At 46.7% G+C, this 20,582-nt stretch overlaps 7 protein-coding genes across 7 annotated transcripts; 2 read left to right on the top strand and 5 right to left on the bottom strand.

Moving 5' to 3' along the window:
• Positions 1-137: 137 nt before the first annotated feature.
• On the bottom strand, positions 138-3,116 carry BDV38DRAFT_252319 (beta-glucosidase). The gene is made up of 2 exons (XM_032055114.1): positions 2,669-3,116; positions 138-2,605 (listed from the first exon to the last, which is right to left on the bottom strand). The coding sequence occupies exons 1-2, from the start codon at positions 2,844-2,846 to the stop codon at positions 321-323; spliced, it is 2,463 nt and encodes an 820-aa protein (XP_031911518.1). The 5' UTR covers positions 2,847-3,116; the 3' UTR covers positions 138-320.
• A 643-nt stretch (positions 3,117-3,759) lies between these two features.
• On the bottom strand, positions 3,760-5,031 carry BDV38DRAFT_252317 (TIM-barrel enzyme family protein). Its single transcript, XM_032055113.1, has 3 exons — positions 4,870-5,031; positions 4,645-4,790; positions 3,760-4,501 (listed from the first exon to the last, which is right to left on the bottom strand). Exons 1-3 carry the CDS (start codon positions 4,955-4,957, stop codon positions 3,896-3,898), a joined length of 840 nt encoding a protein of 279 aa, XP_031911517.1. The 5' UTR covers positions 4,958-5,031; the 3' UTR covers positions 3,760-3,895.
• Positions 5,032-8,769: 3,738 nt separating this feature from the next.
• Positions 8,770-11,376, bottom strand: BDV38DRAFT_272800 (uncharacterized protein; the record flags this gene model as incomplete). The annotated part of the gene is made up of 6 exons (XM_032057555.1): positions 8,770-8,855; positions 8,969-9,527; positions 9,577-9,655; positions 10,229-10,759; positions 10,821-10,972; positions 11,155-11,376. The coding sequence occupies 6 exons, from the start codon at positions 11,374-11,376 to the stop codon at positions 8,770-8,772; spliced, it is 1,629 nt and encodes a 542-aa protein (XP_031911516.1).
• Positions 11,377-11,518: 142 nt separating this feature from the next.
• BDV38DRAFT_139382 (Tm-1-like ATP-binding domain-containing protein) lies at positions 11,519-13,061 on the bottom strand. Its single transcript, XM_032051399.1, has one exon. It carries the CDS (start codon positions 12,931-12,933, stop codon positions 11,662-11,664), a length of 1,272 nt encoding a protein of 423 aa, XP_031911515.1. The 5' UTR covers positions 12,934-13,061; the 3' UTR covers positions 11,519-11,661.
• Positions 13,062-14,339: 1,278 nt separating this feature from the next.
• BDV38DRAFT_284889 (uncharacterized protein) lies at positions 14,340-14,794 on the top strand (the record flags this gene model as incomplete). The annotated part of the gene is made up of 2 exons (XM_032060369.1): positions 14,340-14,609; positions 14,672-14,794. The coding sequence occupies 2 exons, from the start codon at positions 14,340-14,342 to the stop codon at positions 14,792-14,794; spliced, it is 393 nt and encodes a 130-aa protein (XP_031911514.1).
• Positions 14,795-15,953: 1,159 nt separating this feature from the next.
• BDV38DRAFT_284888 (uncharacterized protein) lies at positions 15,954-16,398 on the top strand (the record flags this gene model as incomplete). Its single annotated transcript, XM_032060368.1, has 2 exons — positions 15,954-16,226; positions 16,282-16,398. The coding sequence occupies 2 exons, from the start codon at positions 15,954-15,956 to the stop codon at positions 16,396-16,398; spliced, it is 390 nt and encodes a 129-aa protein (XP_031911513.1).
• Positions 16,399-18,953: 2,555 nt separating this feature from the next.
• On the bottom strand, positions 18,954-20,465 carry BDV38DRAFT_284887 (adenosylhomocysteinase; the record flags this gene model as incomplete). Its single annotated transcript, XM_032060367.1, has 4 exons — positions 18,954-19,402; positions 19,455-20,056; positions 20,108-20,367; positions 20,427-20,465. 4 exons carry the CDS (start codon positions 20,463-20,465, stop codon positions 18,954-18,956), a joined length of 1,350 nt encoding a protein of 449 aa, XP_031911512.1.
• Positions 20,466-20,582: the final 117 nt, after the last annotated feature.

Genomic DNA, 20,582 nt, shown 5'->3' with positions numbered 1-20,582 from the left:
TTCACCATCATAGCGCTGCTACTCTCCGATTGGGAACTAAGGTAACGGTGGAAGTGCGGTAGTGAAATCCTTGTAGGTGAAAAGTATGTTCCAGATTGTTTGTGTGGTAAGTCGTTCAAACAAATGTTTCAAAATTAGGATTGTTCTCATTTGGATAGGAGTATCAATACAATTGGCTCTAAAAGCCTGCGAATATTCTATCTACACCTGCAAAAAGAGATCAAAGATTCGTCTTCTAATTAACACATCTACAACTCATTCCAAATATCCTTAAGGCCTCTTACAAGGCCGATTCAAAACCCATAACGTCATAATCATAATCATGCCTTAACCAGCGTCGCAACACTGTTCGCGCGGAAATCCCGGCTGCTAAACCCAGCCTTGAAGGTGAAAGCTCCAGCTGGAATACGCCAGTCCTGGACAACAACATCCCAGTAACTGACATCACGGCGCATCAAGTCAAACTTGACCGTCTTCTTCTCACCAGCCTCAAGCCAGATCTTGTCGAATCCACGAAGTTGGCTTGGCGGGGTACCAGCGGGCGCGGAAGTAGGGAATTGAACGTACAGCTGGGGCACAGCGTATCCAGCAACATCCCCGGTGTTGGACACTTCCGCCTCTAGGGTGTAGACTGTTTCCCAAAGGGCGGGGTTACCACCTGGCTCGGTGGGCCGCTTAGCCGGGAGAGAGGTAAGATTGGCGGCGGCGGAGCCCTTTGCCTTGAGGTCTTTCAGGTCAAAAGTAGTGTAACTTAAGCCGAAGCCGAACTCGTAGCGCACGGAGATGTTGTGTGCATCAAAGTACCGGTAGCCGACTTCGAGTTCTTCGTCGAACCAGCTCTGCCAGTCGTAGGTACCGTTAGTCTGCACGGCGGTGGTCAAGGGGGCGTTGTAGTCGGACTCGTTGTATGCGATCACATACGGCAGTTTCGCTGATGGGTTCACGTCGCCGTAGAGGACGTCGGCAATGGCATTCCCGGTCTCCTCGCCAGCGTAATGCTGGGCCAGGATAGCGGTGACGTTGGGGTGGTCGGCGAAGGGCATGACGTTGACGCCGCCCGAGTTTGTGATCACAATGGTGTTGTTGCAGTGGGTGGCAACGGCCTCCACGACGGCATTGCCATTCCAGTCGAGTTCCAACGAGGTTCGATCTTCACCTTCTGCGGAGAAGGATTTGAGGAACACGAGACAGACGTCGGGTTGCTGGGGGATCCACAGCGGGGAGGTCAATGCTGTCGTGGTGAGCAGGGTGTTGTTCAGATATGACTGGACCAGGGAGCCATCCTTGCGAGCCCGAGCATTGATAGCGTCAAGGGGTGTTGACAGGTACGAGAACCTGCAGGAACCGGAGCCTGAAGAGCCTGCGAGAACACCATACTCGAAGTCGGCCTGAAGGTTGGGACCTTGCGTGAGAGGGCCGGCATCGTTTCCGGCGATCACAATGTTACGGGGTTTGCGGAGGGGCAATGCGTTGCGCTCGTTCTTGAGCAGTACCGTCGACTGACCTCCATGCTCGCGAATCATGGCACTGTGGTTTGCCCGAACGTCGCGGTTGGTGGCACCGGTGAATTTCCAGTCGTAGAGCCAGGTGTCGGGGGCCGAATCAACATTGAGAGGGCCGACGGAAGCGTCCACGCTTGGGTAGTTCTTCTCCTGGCCGAGCCAGAAGTAAGGAGTCATGATACGCACGATCATGTCATCCAGACGGGACATTGGAACAGTGCCGTTTTGCACAGCTTCAGTGAGGTTCTTGCCAAAGAAGGATCCTTCCGTCCAAAGCTCACCATAAAGGGTGAATCCTCCGGGCATGGTCATGTCCATTCCGCTCTCGATTGATGCCACACCACTGTGAGTAGCACCCCAGTCAGACATAACATATCCTTGGAAGCCAAGCTCACCCTTAAGAAGGTGGTTGAGAAGGTAAGAGTTTTGACACGAGTGAGAGCCATTCAAACGGTTGTACGAGCACATAGCACTAGCAACTCGGGCACGAACGGCGTTTGCAAACGGCCACATATAGATCTCATGCAGGGTACGGTCATCGATGTTGGCAGAAACGGAATCCTGGATATAGGTAGTCTCGTTGGCATCCGGGGCATATGTGGGGTTGCGCTGCGTCTCTTGCTCGTTGGCAATGAAATGCTTTGCATTTGCCTGAACACCCGCATCTTGCATGCCGTTGATAGTCTCCTCCATGCAGACACCGGTGAGGTAAGGGTCAGCAGCGAAGCCCTCCCAGGTACGACCATCGTAGGGACTGCGGCCCAGAGGCCCTCCGATGGGGCCCAAGATGACATGGGAGCCCTTTGCTTTGTGCTCCTCGGCCAATGCATATGCTCTATCATACAGCAACTTGCGGTCCCAGCTTGCGGCGGCTGAAACGCTGCTAACGAAGACACTGGAGTAATCTCCCTGCTGTACGCATTGAGGTCCGTTTTGGAGGCAGATGCCACTGAAGTTGAGACGTGGGATAGGGAGAACGTTGCCAACGCAGGGACCGGGTTGGCCTGTTGCCATCCAGGCCTTCTCTTCAAGCGAAAGCTTGTTCACCCATCGTTTGGCTTTCACCAAAGCAGTTTCCCAGCCACCATTGCCGGTAGTGTTTGCTGCTCAGTGTCAGATTAGAAGTCGACAAACTCCAACCTATGTAATGGATAGAGATTACTTACGTGAAGGAAAGACAGGCGGAGAGTTGCCATAAGGCGTCAGGATAGTGGTGTTAAGGGGCTGAACATAGCTGAAAGGCTCTCCTGGGTGGTTAATCGGTGCCTGGCAGGTGTCGGCTACCACCGCCGAAGGAGCTGAGAGAAGTACCAAGGCTCCGAACAGAGCTTGTGGTGACAACATGACGACTGGATGTCGAAGCTCTTCAATTCAGTCAAGACTCGGGAAGGCATGACTTCTCTTAAATGTCATTATTTGAGGCATTTCTTTGAGCATCCCACCCCGGAGATACCCCAGAGGGGCCCCAAAGGGCTCGCAGATCCACTCGTGGGGTGTTATATTGCTGGGAGCCGAGTATGATTGACTTTCAAAGAATGACTAGCGGCTAATGCGATGTCATGAATTATGACTGGCTTTATTAGCTTCACTAATACAGGCTTCAGCCGAGTGGCGAGCCCACTATACAGTCTACAATTCCCGGTAGATGACTACATGACGATTTGGTCGGACGTCCGATTACTTTCTCGGAGTGGTGGTCCGGGTAACACGGCTTTGTTGCCAGCCGATAGAGTAGAACATAAAAATTGCTTGACTTTCGGAGAGTCACCGCCGTACCGGTTACCACAACAGGATATTCGGATTCAACCCTGGTGAGCTTCCCATAGTCGGTATGCCGAGCAGTTCGTCATGCCTAGTGTTCTCCGTAGTATAGACATCGCTGTAGGTCATAGAAAAGCAGTTTTTGATTATCAACGGTTGTTCAAAGCTAATTTTCATCGCGAAATTGCAGAGAGATGTTCGTATCGTGACATAGGCTTTGGCTCTTACCGGGACAACTTCGGGTAAACAACCCCACACTTTCTCGTTCTTCCTCCACATATTTGCCCATCGTTATATCCGGGACTCCACGGGGCAGCGCCAAAGAGAACCGTGTTGGGAAGGTACAAAAATGCTTGTTGTGCTTGTCTCTTAACCCTCCAATCATCATGTCTGAAAGTGGAGAGCCAATAAATGCTTAGTCTTGCCAATTCACGGTTGGCTTGCTGACCCAAGGATGGCATCCATCGGGTCCGATCTAGGAGGCATTGTACGTAGCCGAAGCCGTACGCATGGCCCGGTGACGCGCCGACAGGACGGGAAATATCCCTCAGTTTGATCGGTAAACTTGCCTGCGGTGGCTTACTTACAATTCGTATCACCCAAAGACACCGGGAGACAACAAAAGAGACATACTAAACATTAACCTGCAACTTCTTAAACGCCTCGGCATTCTCCTGAATAGCCATCTCCACTGGCAATCTCTCCATACTACTCGCTCCATAAAACCCATGCACCCCCTTCGTCCTTTTCAATACGTACTCCGCATCCTTAGGTCCCGCCAACGGCCCCCCATGACACAACACAATAACATCCGGATTAATCTTCACAACCGCGTCCCTTATCCCCTGGATCACGGTAACACAGTCATCCAAGGATAGCGCTGTCTGCGCACCAATAGTCCCAGATGTCGTCAACCCGACATGGACAACGATGATGTCTGCACCGGCGCGCGCCATCCGCTCACCTTCATCTACGGTAAAGGCGTACGGCGTCGTGACGAGGTCCATCTCGTGCGCGATCCGAATCATCTCCACCTCCCGATCGTAGCCCATACCGGTTTCCTCGAGGTTCTGGCGGAACTTACCGTCGATGAGGCCTACTGTGGGGAAGTTTTGAACGCCGATGAAGCCGAGCCGGCGGAGTTCGGTGAGGAAGGTGCGCATGTCGCGGAAGGGGTCGGTGCCGCAGACGCCGGCTAGGACTGGGGTGTTTTCGACAATGGGGAGGACTTCGGAGGCCTTTTCATATTGATTGTGTTAGTTCGGTTGTAATATCGGTATCGTGTAGAGTCCATTGTTGGGAGCAAGGACAAGGTAGGTACGTAGGTAAAAGTGTATCGATATAACATGTAAAGTAAATAGTATAATAAGTAGGATATTACCATTTCAACAACGATCTGATTAGCATCAGAATAGGGCATCATCCCCGCCAACGAACCTCGACCGGCCATACGGAACCGACCCGAGTTATACACGAGGATGAGGTCAGCGCCGCCCTTTTCGATGAATTTGGCAGTTAAGCCAATTCCTGCATTTTATCCTGTTAGCATATCCTCAATATATATAAAATTTAATAATAACTATAATATGTCAGAGGAAGTAATTACCAGCGCCGGCGCCAACGATGATCTTCCCATCCGCGATGGTTTTGCGGAGACGGTCGAGCACTTCTTGGCGGGTGGTTGGGCGGGGCATTTTGTTTGGTTTAGCTGTCTTGACTCTTCAGAGATTGATAATGTTGTTTTCTGGGTTAGAGGTGTATGTATGTGAAGTAGGCCAATATTGTTTTATTAGAGAGAAAGAGGAGAAGAACATTAAATGTGGTCTGATTGTGACGTTAAATGGACAACTCATTCTTCAACCCCACCTTCGTTGCGACGTCATTTTTTTAAGCTATCTTATCAATGTTTTGCTCCATTATGTACATACTGTATATCACGAAGCCTGTAAATAGAGACGCATGCTATTTCACAGAGCTGAGGGCTTGTCTTATTGAGGCCATGAATGGTAATATAATGGCTTGATTTTGAGATTTGAGATTGTTCTGGTTTATTCGTACAAGGCTACCTGTGGGATATATATTTACATAGTCTCCAACCTTGGTGTTGTAATGTAAACATTGGATATTGTCAACAAAGTACCGGTGACATAAGTGGAAAGCACAGAGATAATCGGACGTTTCATGACTACCTTTTCCATCCATACCCTCCCAATCTTCAGAGAAGCTGGAACTTAATACCCAGAGGGAACAACTGCCCAAAACTGTACCGCAACGGCAAGTCAAATCGACGGGGCATGATTACCTATGGCATAGGTTACCATATGTACTAAGGAAGTACCAGGAGAACATGTAAGACACTTGCTTCCGCTTCAGTATACTCATCTCCCGAGTAGTAAGATGTGGTGCTGTTGAAAGGTCACCGTGCCTTCTAGGTCTAGGGCTAATGTTGGTGCCTGAGGTATGCACTGCTATTATAATGACCAGCCTATAAAACTTCACGAGGCACCTTTCACTCAGTAACACAAGTACAAATTTCCTACAGACCAACGGAGCAAACAAAGTAGATGTCAAAGTGCCAAAGGTCGTTTGTGGTGATCTATGCGTATCACCAATGAGTACCTTTTTTACTCATCTACCCCTAACCCCCACAACTTCATCACCCTACTTCATTATGAACAGTAGTTTCGTAGCCTTTGTTTAGTACATACTCTTTGTACAAGTTCTGAGATGAAATATGTCACCGTCAACCTGTCGCCTCGCCCATCATGTTGGCATCATGAAAGAAGGCTGACCGCTAGAGGAGGTCGAACAGAACAAAAACGAAATAATAAATAAATACATAGAATATAATAAAAAGGAATAAGAGAATGAATTGCCCCCTACTCGGTTACATACCGTTACACAGTCCAGGAGAAATCATGACCAGGCTGGATATGTTGATGTTGCAGATCACCGTATATACATGGACTACATTGACATACTATATCAGATTGGTACCGAATACAGACCTGACATGATTCACCATTCCGACATGCATTATCCATTAGTAATTAGGAACATAAAAGACTGAGGTCAGGCCCATGTTCACTTTATGACGAGTGTTTATATTTCAATAAAGTGCGGATCTATGGAATAATACCGCTTAAAGTATTGCATATTGCCTAGTTTAGATTCTTGCTGAAAACCTCTCCTGCCTGAGGTGTAGAAGCCGAGGGATTATAAAAGTAAGCTTGTTGCCCATTGGATACAGTGCTTTCTTTAACACTCTAACCAAGCCCTTACAGCATTTCTGATAATCAGACCCTAAGAAGCTCATATACATTGCCCACCACACAACACCCCCCCCTTCCCTCAATATAGCGCCCTTGGCTGTCATTGCTGCGACCACCCTACACTACACGAGGATAAAGGTCCAGTTACTATTCTCTCTTATGGCTACCAGCCCCGCCCTTGCTCAGCCGGTCGTCGAAAGAGATATCGAGAAAGGCGCCGTTGATTACGATAGATGCTGGTTGGAGAACTTCTCACGCAAAGTCGTGTCTCCGAAGTACACTCAACACAAGAGCCCCGAATATCTGACTCTTTGATTTATTGACTATTGTATAACAGAGAATACTAAGGGACTTCGTGATAAACCCCCGTCTGAGGAATTCTTCAAGAGAACCCTTGAAACCTGTGTAAGTGAATCATTCTATTATAGAAGACCCTCCGCTCAGCTGATTGTTTTCAAATACATATAGTGTAATCTAATACAAAGCAGATTCTTGTTTTCTCCTTGCCAGAATAAGATCTTCTATACCTGGGGGATCTCCTCATCCGGCACACCGTATGAATTTGTAGTTGAAAACAGAACCATTTAATCACGCGACCCCTTCTTGTTGTTCAGGTTGGATTGATTATGCACTTAAGACCGAATACAATGTATACAGGACTAGAGTGTGCTTTATATAGTGGGCTCGGTGGCTGAATAGTATACAGTGTATGTATGGACTATATGGACATATCATATCAATGTCGACTTTGGGCTGAGTCTTTACATTCCAATAAAATGTCGATCTATTCAAGACAGTAAGACCTCAGTATAAGGGAAACAATAAGCTAGCTCCACAAATCACTTGTATCGAGGGATTGCTTATGTTGAGTTCCCTATATATAGAAATATTATCATATAGTAATATATTTAGTAAATATCTTTAGTTTAAGGACTGAAAGACAAAGCAGAGTAATAGAATCTTATCATTATACATATTGTCAACCCTCAAGGACAAGGGTCCAATGTTCTGGATTCCTACTTGCACGTCGGGTCTATTGTATATGAATCTCCACCCGCAAAGAATTAAATCTAGATTCAATGTCGTTCAGGTCGGACCGATAACCGAAAGGTTTAGCTTGGTTTTTGAGCGTTCAAACTCGTTTGACATTTTGATTACGACTTACTGTAATATGGAACTCGAGGATCCGAAGAATATACCAGACCATATCCGTTCAGATATCATTAGATAACTGGTTTTCGCTTGAAATCAATGTGATGGACAGTCAAGTCCAAGTGACCAGATAAAGTGGTACGCATGAGAACTACAACCGTGTCCAATGTTACATCTGCTGGCATTTATAGGATATAAGAAATGGCTTAACCTTTTATTGGGACAAAATAGAAGCACACTAATAGTGTTGTATCGTCGCATTTTAAAGTAGACCTTATATCATTGTATCTTGTTAGTGATACGATTGAGTACCCATTGTAGAGATGTTGCGCAAGTAGATCCTTAAATATGAAATGTAGAACTCATTTAACCCTCTTTTTCTGGGGAAGTCAACGTCCGTCTATGGAATATAGCCCTAACCTGACGTTTAGTCCTTTTTACACGGCAAAGCAATATATAAGAATAGTATAATTCTCTGAGAGATGGTCTACTTGATTTTTTTATTACTTTGTTCTATGGCTATCCTAGCTGTCTTCTATAGAATCTACACTGTTTCTTAGACAGTCAGTCCATCATCCTTGAATATTTGTTTAGTAGGGCTTTAGTAAAGGATAGTAAGATTTGGAATTAGACTTTGAATTCTTATGTTTACTATACTAAGGATAAAGTTTTGTGTTTTCTCTGGGTAATATTAAAAGGGGATAATGAATATAGTGTTGTATACTGAATGTTTGAACTAGTCTGGTGTCCTAGTCTCTTATGAGCTGAACCGTAGATTGATAGTAGCCCCGCTATGTGCATTCTTCAAAAATTGACTAGATACCTAAACTAGACATTATGAGCGTGTGCTAAACGCTACATGCCCACTTTTCAACTGAGCTTTCAATTTATGCCAAAAATAGCTGGAACAACTTCAATTTCCCCCGAAACCTCCACTGGCCATGTCATATCCCAATCACATATTATCAGTGCAACCCCTCAGACACAACGCGCTTATCGGCTCCAAACATTATCATGCGCCGGCTGACCCGGCTGCGGCAACTGATGAGCAGGCCGATCACCACCCGCATTGCCATTCGCCGTTATATGCTCCTCAGAGTCACCCACCTCCTGATCCTCTGCACCTGCAATCCTAATAAAGCGATTCGCGTTGGCCCTTCCCATCCAACTCGAACCCCGATTCAGCTGCGAGCTCGCCATCTGCAATAATCAGTCCACCAAAGCCTAGCCAACAGGTGCCAAAAGAGCCAAGAAGCAGACTACGATGAATGTTAATAAGACGTACCTTAACAACTAAAACCAAAACCGCAGCCCAGAACACCATCCACGCGGCGGTCTTATCCTCCTGCTCCCACGGCCCCAGACAGGCCCGGTCATACCCGATCTGTTTCACACAGGCATTGTCGTTGTTGTCCTTGTCCTTGAATGGCCATGCCCTATCCTTGACACTCCGGAACCCGCAGCAATGCAAGCTATCCTGGATGGTGCGTATAGCGCGCGAATCCTTATTGTGGTAGTAGGATTGCCATTGGTTGTTCAGTTGGCAGACCAGGAGGTCCGGGGCGAAGAGGTAGGTTAGGGCGAGAGTTCCGAGGCCGGATGGGAGGATTGTGAGAAGGTAGGAAATTGCAGAGGTTATGAACTGGTTTCGGAAGGTCGGAGTGTTGGTGCCGGTTGTGGATGGGTTGGAGGCGAATCTGGCGAGGAAGAGGAGGATCGGGGTTAGGATGGGTAGGATTGTTGTGGTTGCTGAAAGGGAGATTGGGAGAGGGAGGTAAAGGCTTGTGGTTCTTGCCCAGGCGATTCTGTTTTTTTGTTTTTTTGTTAATGATTTTGTTTTCTTGGGGATGGGATGACGTACGCGCCGAGGATGATGGAGACGGTTGTACACTGTGTGTGGTTTTGTTAGTTTGGTCTGCTTTTATTTGGTGTTGGGGGTCGTACCAGGAAGAGAAGAGGTAAGAGCAGCTGCATTGTTACTGGTGACTTCGTTTGAGACGAGATTCTTTGACGGGATCAAGCCCTGATGTGTGTTGAAAGGAGAATCAACAATGGAGATGGAGGAGGTGATGAGTTGGATCATGTGCGGGGTTATACCTAATTGGTGGGCGAGGCTGCATGCTCCAATGCAGACTGCATATAACTAGTACAGATGGAGATATAAAAGCGACTTGGACTACGGAGGAAGTACTACTCGATGATACTACAAAGGCGAAGGTTTCTCAAAGACACGAAACAAGGGTTATATTGCGGTGGTTGTGTCAACCTATTCTAGGAACATTCCAAACCCGGATACACATAGACCCATGGCAAAGGGAAAATAAACAACAAGAAGTAGCGAGAAACGGAATGAAAGAACCGGTCCACATATAAAAATCAAAGAAAACGGTCATGTAGATAGAATTTCTGCTCCTACTCGGGGTGGGGAAGATCGTTCCCTCACCCTCGAGTATAGCCTAGTTTGTTCTCATGAATTTCTCAACATGCCAAACTTCACGCAAGGAACATTCCAGTGCGGATTAGAAGATCAACCCAACCCACACTGGATCCTGGTCAAGAAACTTGTCTGCTTCGGATACATTCAGGGCTTTCCTAAATGAGAAGATGGAATCTGCCTCTCGACATCTTCTCAATGCTCTCTGACAGATGGCGAAGATCGCCACGGTGGAGAATCCACAGACGGCCTGGTAGTAAGCTGCCCCTGCAGCCCCAGTCTTCGATGTGGTGATGATGACTTTGACCGCGTTATCCCTACCTTGTACAATGTTGAAATAGTACAGTGGGATTTCGACGTCGTCTCCGTAAATGACCTCCGAAAAGATGTGCCCGAGGCAGATCTGAGGTGTTTCAAGGCCTGTTGGTTCCTGGACTGGCTGCAAAGGACGGTGCTGGGTGTCGATTGGCCAAATCCAATCAAAGAAGGTCCTCAGTGTGTCCATTTCACTTCGCAGGAAATGCTTCAACAGTCGGTACATGAAGAAGCGGTACAATTCATGAGAAATTTGCGTGTGGAGAGTGATGATGTTCACCACGTGCAAGGAACAGGGAGTTGAGACGGTGTAATAGGCATCACTATTGAGCGGGACGGATGCCATATCATCACCACTGAGCAGTCTGGTAAAATCAGAATTACTGCAAGGAATCGTCTCTTGAAAGATCAGGATGAAGTTCAACCCGAGGTTCTAGAGCTCCTGATGTCAGGAAGGTTTGCCGGCCAACCGAGTCAGGGGTACTCATGGGTGTCTGTCCACCGACTGGACTCCTGATTTCACCAGTCGATAAGATCTGTGATATTGTAACGTCGGAAGGGTTCTGCGTCTAGTGCCCTAAGAACAGAAGTTAGTTGCGCATGCACCAAGAAATGTAACCCCAAAGAAACACATACTAAGGACAAAGCTTGAAAAGCGAGATTCTTGAAGATTGTGATTGTTCTGGTCGTATCATGCCAGAATCTTTGAATCAATAACCACTGGGTTGATACTGGAAGAGGAGAGACGAGGAAGTTGGAGGGAGAAACGAGTGGCTTTTATGGCTATGGCCAGATGGACGCCTGCCCCTTGCAGCAGCACTAAAAAACATATTTCTGAGAAAAGTGCAGACACTCGAGCATGGAAACTGTTATGTGTCGTCCTTTTTGCAGCTAACTTTTGGACGTTGGGAGGGCCTGCAACGAGTGCTTTTGAAGCCATTTTCCCACGGAAAATGTCGGGAGAAATTTCTAAAACCTATCCATAGCCAATATACTTGAGTTAGAAGACAACTGGCAGTTTTTTTCGCGATCAAATTGCTGTTTTGGTTGTGGATTTTGATCTCGAAAATCCGAGGTTGAAAATTGCAAATCTGGGATATCATGGCAAGTTCCGCCAAACTCCCAGACGTTGCTCTCCCAGGGTCTGAATATATGACCACCACCTACACAGTGTTCTTTTCATTCTGTCCCTTGGGTAGGTCGTGATACACTGTAACATATGATCTTACAATGATGTGACCAAATCCCCTAGCATATCCGCCACACTGACCGCAAACTCGGGGTCATTGATAGCTCTCGGATCCCTGACAACAGAGATACCACCCCCCTCCAACTCCTTCTCCAACGTAGAAAACAACACTTCGTCCACCTCGGGATCATAAAACGGCTGTCCGGGGGTATCAATCATACTAATCCCCCCAGTAGGAAGCACCAGACGAATCAACTCCGGCTTCGCAGCACAAGTCCTCAACTTCTCCGCAATAAACCTCGCTACCTCCGCCGTCTCCTCAGCATTCGGCCTCACCAACGTCACCGTCGGATTATGCTCATAGATCAGCCGTCCTTCATACCGTTCCGGGATGGTATTCCGCGGCCCAAAATTGACCATATCACAAGCCCCCACACTGACCACCTGCGGAATGCCCGCCTTCGCAGCAGCAACCAACCTCTCCGGTCCAGCCGAGAGCACACCCCCCATCACCTCATCGACAACCTCAGTCGTCGTCAAATCCACAATAGCATCCAGTTGCCCTTCCCGTATCAGTCGCTCCATAGCCTTCCCCCCAGCCCCCGTCGCATGAAACACATACACCTCAAACCCGTAGACATCTTCCAAATGGGCTCGAATCCGATCCACACCCGGCGTCGTCACCCCGAACATCGTTATCCCAACTCTCTTCTTCTTTCTCCCTTCAGAACTACCCCCATTACCACTTTCTTCTCCCCGAGACTCTAGCAAAGAATTATAATACCCCCTCGCCATCCCAAAGATCGCACACGCAGCATTCCGCAATATCCCCTCCAGAATCCAATTCCTCCCCGCAATGTCAACAACACTGTACATCATCGTCACATCCGTCTCCTCAACATAAGGCTTGACATCCCCACTCGCCATCGTCGAGACCATCAGTTTCGGGAACCCCACGGGTAGGACATTCCGCATCGCCGCCGTCGCGATATTCGTCCCGCATGACCCGCCTATCGAAATTATGCCGTGGATTTTATTGCCCCTGTACAGGTCTGCGACGATGGTGGTGGCGTGGTCGGAGGCGGCTTTGATGTATTGGGCACGGGGAGCGGGGAGGTCTTTTTGGGGGATTGTGTAGTTGATTTTGAGGTCTGTTGGTGTTGCTGTTGGCTTTGGGGGCTGACGGCTGACGTCTAGGACTAGGATGTTTGGTTGGGGGGTCTGGGTGAGGAGGGTGTGGTGGGTGTAGTTTAATTCGGGGGTTTTGGTGTCGAAGGTTCCTAGGAGGAGGATTGTGGGAGGTTGCATTTTGATTATTTGTGTATTTGGCCGGTTGGTTTTATAGTGGTTGTTTGTATGATGAATGTTTGTATAGGTGATGTAAGTGGGGGTTGAGGGGGTTATAGAGTGTAAGTGGTGGGAGTAGGTGGTGGTAGTAGAGTTGTTGTTGGGATGGACTATTAATTTGGTTCGATTGATTTATTTAAGTGGAAGGATACTAGGTTAAGCTCTGTGGGATTTAACTTGCGTGTGCTGTCGGTGGGGTGACGTCGCATTGATTGTATCATCGTGCAGATGGAGGTATGGCTTGATTGGTGATATTATGCCACTCTGCGACTACAAATTGACATGGATGGTATATGAAGAGGTGACGATGAAGTATATTGTGAATATATGACTATCTTATAGTTCCGCTTAATAGAAATATGAAATTGAGAGACATCCGCACGAGAATCGCCATTTTGTATATATATCTGTAGACATCTATTTTAGCGTAAATTCATAGTGTGAATAGAGAAGATTCTAAGAATTCTATACAGAAAAGATATAGGCCCAATAATCATGAATAAAAATATATGATAAAGTGATACAGCTGCTACATATTCTTCTCGAAAACTATTGATTCGAATATCGCCAGTTTTGGTGTGAAATGGGTGTTCGGCGAATTACCTCAGTTTAGCGAAGAACCGTAGGTTAGTTTAACCTCTAGATAGGTGTTCATCGGTGATAGAATCTCACCCCCACGAATGTATATCGGCCCGAACCTTTGCCATGACAGATGCATAAACAAGCGTGTAGGTGAGAACTAAACCACTATGGTATTCTAGAAGAATTCTTTCCCTGACACTGAGTACGAATCCGGGAAGATCATCCTATAGTAATGTACGTTTTCCGTACTGCGGATGATCTGCAGATCCCAGATGTACTATTGCAGGCTAGGACGAACTATTCGTATATAGAGAATTTTGGTCCATGGCCAGCATCCAATCTCTACTTCTGGAAACCATTCCAGGAGAAGTACTGTGGAGTAATTCTCAAAAGATCTCAACCTACAGATAAATCTATTGAACACTTGCGCCCTAAATTATATTGAGAGAGCCTATGAAGAAGACCCGGATGGCTAATCATGCCCCATAACGAGCTCGTGCCTGTGGATAAAGTGACGACCTGATCGATAGTCTCTTGGAGCTATTGAATCTACCTATTTGGGTTCTTCATGGAGCATTCTGCTCTCTGGCCTGAGGCATCGTAGCCACGGCAAGTAAGTCTATAAAGATCTGGACAATTCCTGGATCCTGCTGTTCTTTAACATATCCTTTCACTTTTGTCTTACCAATCTTTCTGTAACGCTCTTGATCTCATACTCAAACTTTTGTCTTTTCGAAATCACCTTGACCCCCCACAAGTCAGATCCATCCAATATTATCCTAAACATGAAGATCCAGGCTCTCTGTTCGCTCGCTGTCGTAGGCCTTGCCTTCGCTAACCCAATCCACAACCTCGCGGAGCGCGGTATCGCTTTCACGGAATGTATCACGGGTGTGGTAGAGAAAGCAGTCAGCCAAGCGTGTACGACCGTTCCCGAGGCATGCGGCGGGTTGGACGCGTTCACATCGTGTACCACCACGGCTACTGCAAAAATCACCGATATTAAGGATCATAGTCAGCGTCGCTTAGAATGGCTGGACTCTGTGAACACTTGCGTTAGTGATACCAGAGTAGTTATATTCGAAAGAACTTATCTTACTGATTTGTTTGTATACAGGGCCAGGACTTGTGGGAAGTTCTGAAGGCTGCGGGTGTAACAGATGTTGATCTGAACAAACTGCAAGTGTCATTCTTGGAGATCGCGACTGAGGGTGTGTCTAGGTGCTCTACGAAGGCATAGAAGCATTTATTTAAATTGAGTGTGATGTTTGATGTTTTCTGGTCCTTGCTTGGGAGATGGAACGATTGATAAAGGATTTATGTATTAATAGCCTTTTAGGGCGGGCTACCTGTATGGGAATAGCAATACCCTGTGATATTATTAAAGAATTATTATTGTTATTATTATTTTACAGAAATAGCACAGGCAATACTGATATTGATATAATTAAAGCGAAGCTACTAGCCAATTTGTGATATACTCTATAGATACCCCTGATCAATAGAATCCACATGGAAAGTTATGAGAAGAGGAAGTCAATACACATCCCTGCTACTTAATAAAATCATAGCTCTTAGCTATGCAAATGGGGGGGGGGTATTCTTAGAGCTATGGTTGTTGAAGTCTACAAACATGGTGGTGCGATAACAAGAGCTGAAGCTGAAAACCTTTGGTGGGGACTGTACTCTGTACAAACTGAGGAAGATCACCGTGATCGGCAGATCCCAAGACCCGGATAGAGATGTAGCCCACACACTATTGCAGAGTAGCATGAACAACTCATGAATCATGAATACGTCTAGCTTTGTACACTTCACTTCAAGAGCCCACATCCAATCCTTGTTGTGGAAACTATTTCCTGTGAAGTAATTCAATTCTTTCCCTAGCATTTCCAGCCACGTCTATTGAACTTTGGGCCCCAGAACTATACGAAGAAAGTCTATGAGAAGAAACTCAGGAGACTAATCCTACCCCATAATAAACTTGCTTCTGTCATTAAATCGCCGATCCTAATAGATTGGTATCTGAATATGCGTATCTGCTAATCGGAAGTTGACACGATCATTTCCCCATGGTTCTTGCCAAGTCTAAAGTTGTTGGCTATTTGGTCAAAATTCTACTCCTGAAGCAAGTATGGCATTTGTTAAACTTATATTTCATTGAACAAATACAAATCTATGTGGCCCAGAAGTAGTGGGTCTTTTGTGGGATCTTCTCCTGTGTGAGGCAATTGCAGTCAAAAGGTATAAAGATCTAGGCCATTGCTGTCTGGATCTGCTGTTTCTTGAACATACCATCTTTCGTTTCTCTCATTCGTCTTTGGCATACTCATATATTTCTTTTTCCATTGGAAATCCTAGTTTCACCTCGAGTTGAGATTAGTTAGCATTATCTTAATATGAAGATCCAGACACTGTTTTCGCTCGCCGCTGTTGGCCTCGCCTTTGCTAGCCCAATCCAGAACCTCGAGGAGCGCGATGATATCCCTTACGCCAAATGTGTCACCGATGCCATACAGAAAATAGTTAATGACGCGTGTGCAGCCCGTCCTGACGACTGCACCCTCCGGGAGGAGTGGGCATCTTGTATGGCCAGAGCTGGTGGCAAGGCCAGCAACATTCTTGAACTTTTCCAGATTACCAAACATCTGCGAGATCAATTTCATATATGTGTAGGTAGCACCAGAGGAAGTATATAAGGCTTATCTAACTAATGTTTGTATACAGTATGAAGGCCTACAGGGAGGAGACGGAGTGCCTAGTGTGCCCGGACTGTACCAATCGATCGAAAAGAATGCGATGAGTGTTCATTCTAGCTGTCATTCGAGTGCACCAATTATTTGAATTGAGGGTGATACTTGGATGTTTAATAGTCCTTGCTTGGGAAATGGAACGATTCATAGGGAGTAAAGGAATAGGTATAGATAGCCTTTTAGGGACACCTTTTCTGTAATAGCAATTTTCTGTCATTTCATTGAGTACTGTTATTGAAATAATTGAGCGAAGCTTCTAACGAATGTTTATATACGAAGATACCCCTGATAATTAGATTCCACGTGGGAGACCTTTGAGAAAATGGAGTTAATTCAAGTGTCTGTGTTACCTAATAATACTATCAATAGATGTCAACTTGGGGCATTCTTAGAAGCATGATTGCTAATTTCTAAACACGTGTGGCGCGAAAACATGAGCTGGAGCTGTGGGTATTTATTTTCCAGGAGCTTTAAGTGGGGACTTGTACAGACCCAGGAAGATTATCGTGATCGGCGGATCTGAAGACCAGGAATATACTCCGTAAGACGTACCCTACAGCACACATACTATTGCAGGTTAGCATGTACATATACAACTCATGAATCATAAATAGGGGGGATACACTTTTGCACCCGGAGTACTCAGTCCACAGCCCACATCCAATCTTTGTTAAGGAAGACTCTTTCCGGTGAAGTGATTAGTTATTCGGCGACTGATGGATCTATTGAACTTTGTGCCCCAGTGTTCGTAAAATGACTTTGAAGTCCAACCCTACCCCATAATGAGCTCGCTTCTGTCAACAAATCGCCGATCTTAATAGATTGGTATCCATATAGTAGTATTTGCATATGCGCTAATCGGGAATTTGAAAAGATCATTTTCCATGGTTCTTGCCCAGTCGAAATATGATTGGATATTAGGTCAGAATTTAGCAGATTCATCAAGTCAAATTGTTTACTATTCCTGAAGCCAGTATGGCATTTTTCCAAAACCTACATTTAATTTTACCAAATGCCGATCTATGTAGCTAGAAGGGGTGGATCTTTTTATGGAACCTTCTTATACCTAAGGCATTGCAGTCAGGGTATACACATCGGCGCCATTACTGCATCTGCAGGTTTCCTTTTTTTTTTTTTTTTTTTTTATGTTTTAAACATACCATCTCTCTCTCTTTTCTCTTACTAGCCTTTTTACAACGCTCCTGATACCACACACGCAACCATATCTTTCTCTATTCGGAAATCAGTTTCAGTTCCACCTTCGTAGTTACGATTACCCAACAGCATCTAAAGATGAAGATCCAGGCACTGTTTTCGCTCGCTGTTGTAGGCCTTACCTTGGCTACACCAGTTCACAACCTCGAGGAGCGTGGTGCTGCTGAAGATATCCTTGAATGTACCAAGAGTACTGTGTAGAATAAAGTTAATGCATTGTGTAGTGGCACTGATCTGTGCTACGACTTGCAAAAAATTGAACCATGTGTGACCGAAGCTGTCCAACGCATCTATCTTTGGAATATTTACCGACTTCCCTCCGAATTAACCAATTGCGTGAGTAATACCAGAATGGGTATATTAAGCTTATCTCACTAATGTTTGTATACAGGTTCAGGGACCTCTGAAAGATCTGATAAACCAAGCAGGACTCTCGCAGCTTACGGCAGATTTGAACAAATGTCTTCCGTTTTAGTACGGGCATTTAGCTGAATTGAGGATGATTTTTGATGACTATTAGTCCTTGTCTGGGGTCAGGGATGATGGGTGAAGGAAGCATATTTCATCCAGGATAGTCATTGAAGTTACCCTGGGTCTGGGCATTAGTCCAACGTCCATCTCTATATATTTAATTCTTTTTCTTGTTCTTTTCCTTTATCCTCCGCCACATATATCTGGAAAGTCCACATGTGTGGTAATGTTGCATAGAAGAGGGCCCTCTACCGGAGTTGAATTGTCTTGCGATCTTCATGTCATAAAAAGTTGATGTCTACTTTCCCATTTAGTATACCATCCTACGCAACCCAATATTGGTCTATACATGTTCATTGCAGGGCGTTAAATAAGCAACAGAAACGACCGATACTTCCATTGTCATCTTCAGGTCTGTCTTTCTAGCAATATAATATACAGCTTATATGAAGCCTTGTGAAACATGGAGGTAACTAGTCTCATTTGCTTAAGCGGCAAAAGGTACTGCAGGGTCGACACATAGAGCTTCGTGTTTAGGTGTACACTACTATCCGAAGAGCAAACGGCTAACAAACAGAACGATATCCCAATAACAATGAAGTCATTGTCCCATTTCTGGATGTCACAAGTCTACAAATCTCATTCAAATTTGAGGCAATTGTTTTTGTTTTATTATTTAAATGCTCTATAGCATGGCCTCGGTCTGGCTCTCATCTAATCGCCAAACGCATCGCATTAAGACATGACCCATCAGTACGCACTGTTGAATGCAAAATAGGCAAGCCGACCCATAAACACTATCCGTAATAACCCCCATATATGCCACTTTTATTGCCGTTGAAGACAAAATACTTTTGAGCCCAAGTTAAATGGAACTCTATGTTATTCGTAACATCGTGATAATGTTGAAAAGAATCTAGGTTAGGGTATACCAATCAACAACAAACGGAAAGAAGGAGTTTAGTAGCGGTAGTGGTCAGCCTTGTAGGGACCCTCGGCGGGGAGACCAAGGTACTCAGCCTGGACGGGGGTGAGCTTGGAGAGCTCAGCGTTGACGTGCTCAAGGTGGCACAGAGCAACCTGCTCGTCGAGGACCTTAGGGAGGACGTAGACGCCGACGGGCTTCTTGCCAGTGGTGCCGAACTCGACGTACTTCTTGCCGAACTCAGCATCCTCAGCCTTGAAGAGGGCGATCTGGGCGAGAACCTGGTTGGAGAAGGAGCAGGACATGACGAAGGAAGAGTGACCGGTGGCACAGCCAAGGTTGACAAGACGACCCTCAGCAAGGAGGATGATGTGGCGGCCGTTGGCCATCAGGTAACGGTCAACCTGGGGCTTGATGTTCTGGACGGACTTGGCGTTAGCCTTGAGCCAGGCAACGTCAATCTCAATGTCGAAGTGACCAATGTCTAGTCTTGTTAGTATGTATTCAGGCCCGAGTGATCAGCGATTGCTACTTACTGCAGACGATGGCATCGTTGCGCATGACCTCGAAGTGCTTGCCAACAAGGATGTCACGGCAACCGGTGGTGGTGACGAAGATCTGACCGAGGGGAGCGGCCTTCTCCATGGTGGTGACCTCAAAGCCCTGAACAGCGGCCTGGAGGGCGTTGATGGGGTCAATCTCAGTAACAAGGACGCGGGCACCCATGCTGTGGAGAGCCTGAGCACAGCCCTTGCCGACGTCACCGTAACCGGCAACAACGGCGACCTTACCAGCGATCATGACGTCGGTAGCACGCTTGATACCGTCAATGAGGGACTCACGGCAACCGTAGAGGTTGTCGAACTTGGACTTGGTGACGGAGTCGTTGACGTTGATGGCGGGGACGAGGAGCTTGTTCTCCTTCATCATCTTGTAAAGGTGGTGGACACCAGTGGTGGTCTCCTCGGAGAGACCGTAGCAGTCCTTGAGCTGCTCAGGGTACTTCTCGTGGACGAGAGAGGTCAGGTCACCACCGTCATCGAGGATGAGGTTGAGCTTCTTGCCATCCTTGAAGGCGGAGAGCTGCTGCTCCAAGCACCAGTTGTACTCGTCATCGGTCTCACCCTTCCAGGCGAAGCTAAAATACGTTAGGCTCGGAGAAGTTGGGGCATGTTGTTCCTGTACTTACACAGGGACACCGGCGGCGGCGATGGCAGCGGCGGCGTGGTCCTGGGTGGAGAAGATGTTGCAGCTGGTCCAGGTAACCTCGGCACCAAGGGCAACCAGGGTCTCAATGAGGACAGCAGTCTGGATGGTCATGTGGAGACAACCAGCAATGCGGGCACCGGCGAGAGGCTGGTCAGCGGCGTATCTGCGACGGATGGCCATCAGACCGGGCATCTCAATCTCGGCAAGCTCGATCTCGCGGCGACCGAAGGCGGCCAGAGACTAGGGAATGGTCAACAATCTGAACATGACAGTATATTCGGCACCTTGGAGACACGTACGATGTCGGCGACCTTGAACTTGTGAGCGGGAGCAGCCATGGTTGCTGATATTATGATGGGAAGAGGTACTGTTGAACGCTGTTAGCAATGGGTATCTTCGAGGGAAAAACAAGGCGGTGGACAGTACATACTGAGAGGTGTATAAAAAAAGGGTAT

The sequence above is a fragment of the Aspergillus pseudotamarii genome (assembly GCF_009193445.1).
Source record: "Aspergillus pseudotamarii strain CBS 117625 unplaced genomic scaffold BDV38scaffold_43, whole genome shotgun sequence".
NCBI lineage: Eukaryota > Fungi > Ascomycota > Eurotiomycetes > Eurotiales > Aspergillaceae > Aspergillus > Aspergillus pseudotamarii.
The sequence above is the reverse complement of the archived record's forward strand: the minus strand, read 5'-3'. Positions and strand labels throughout refer to the sequence as shown.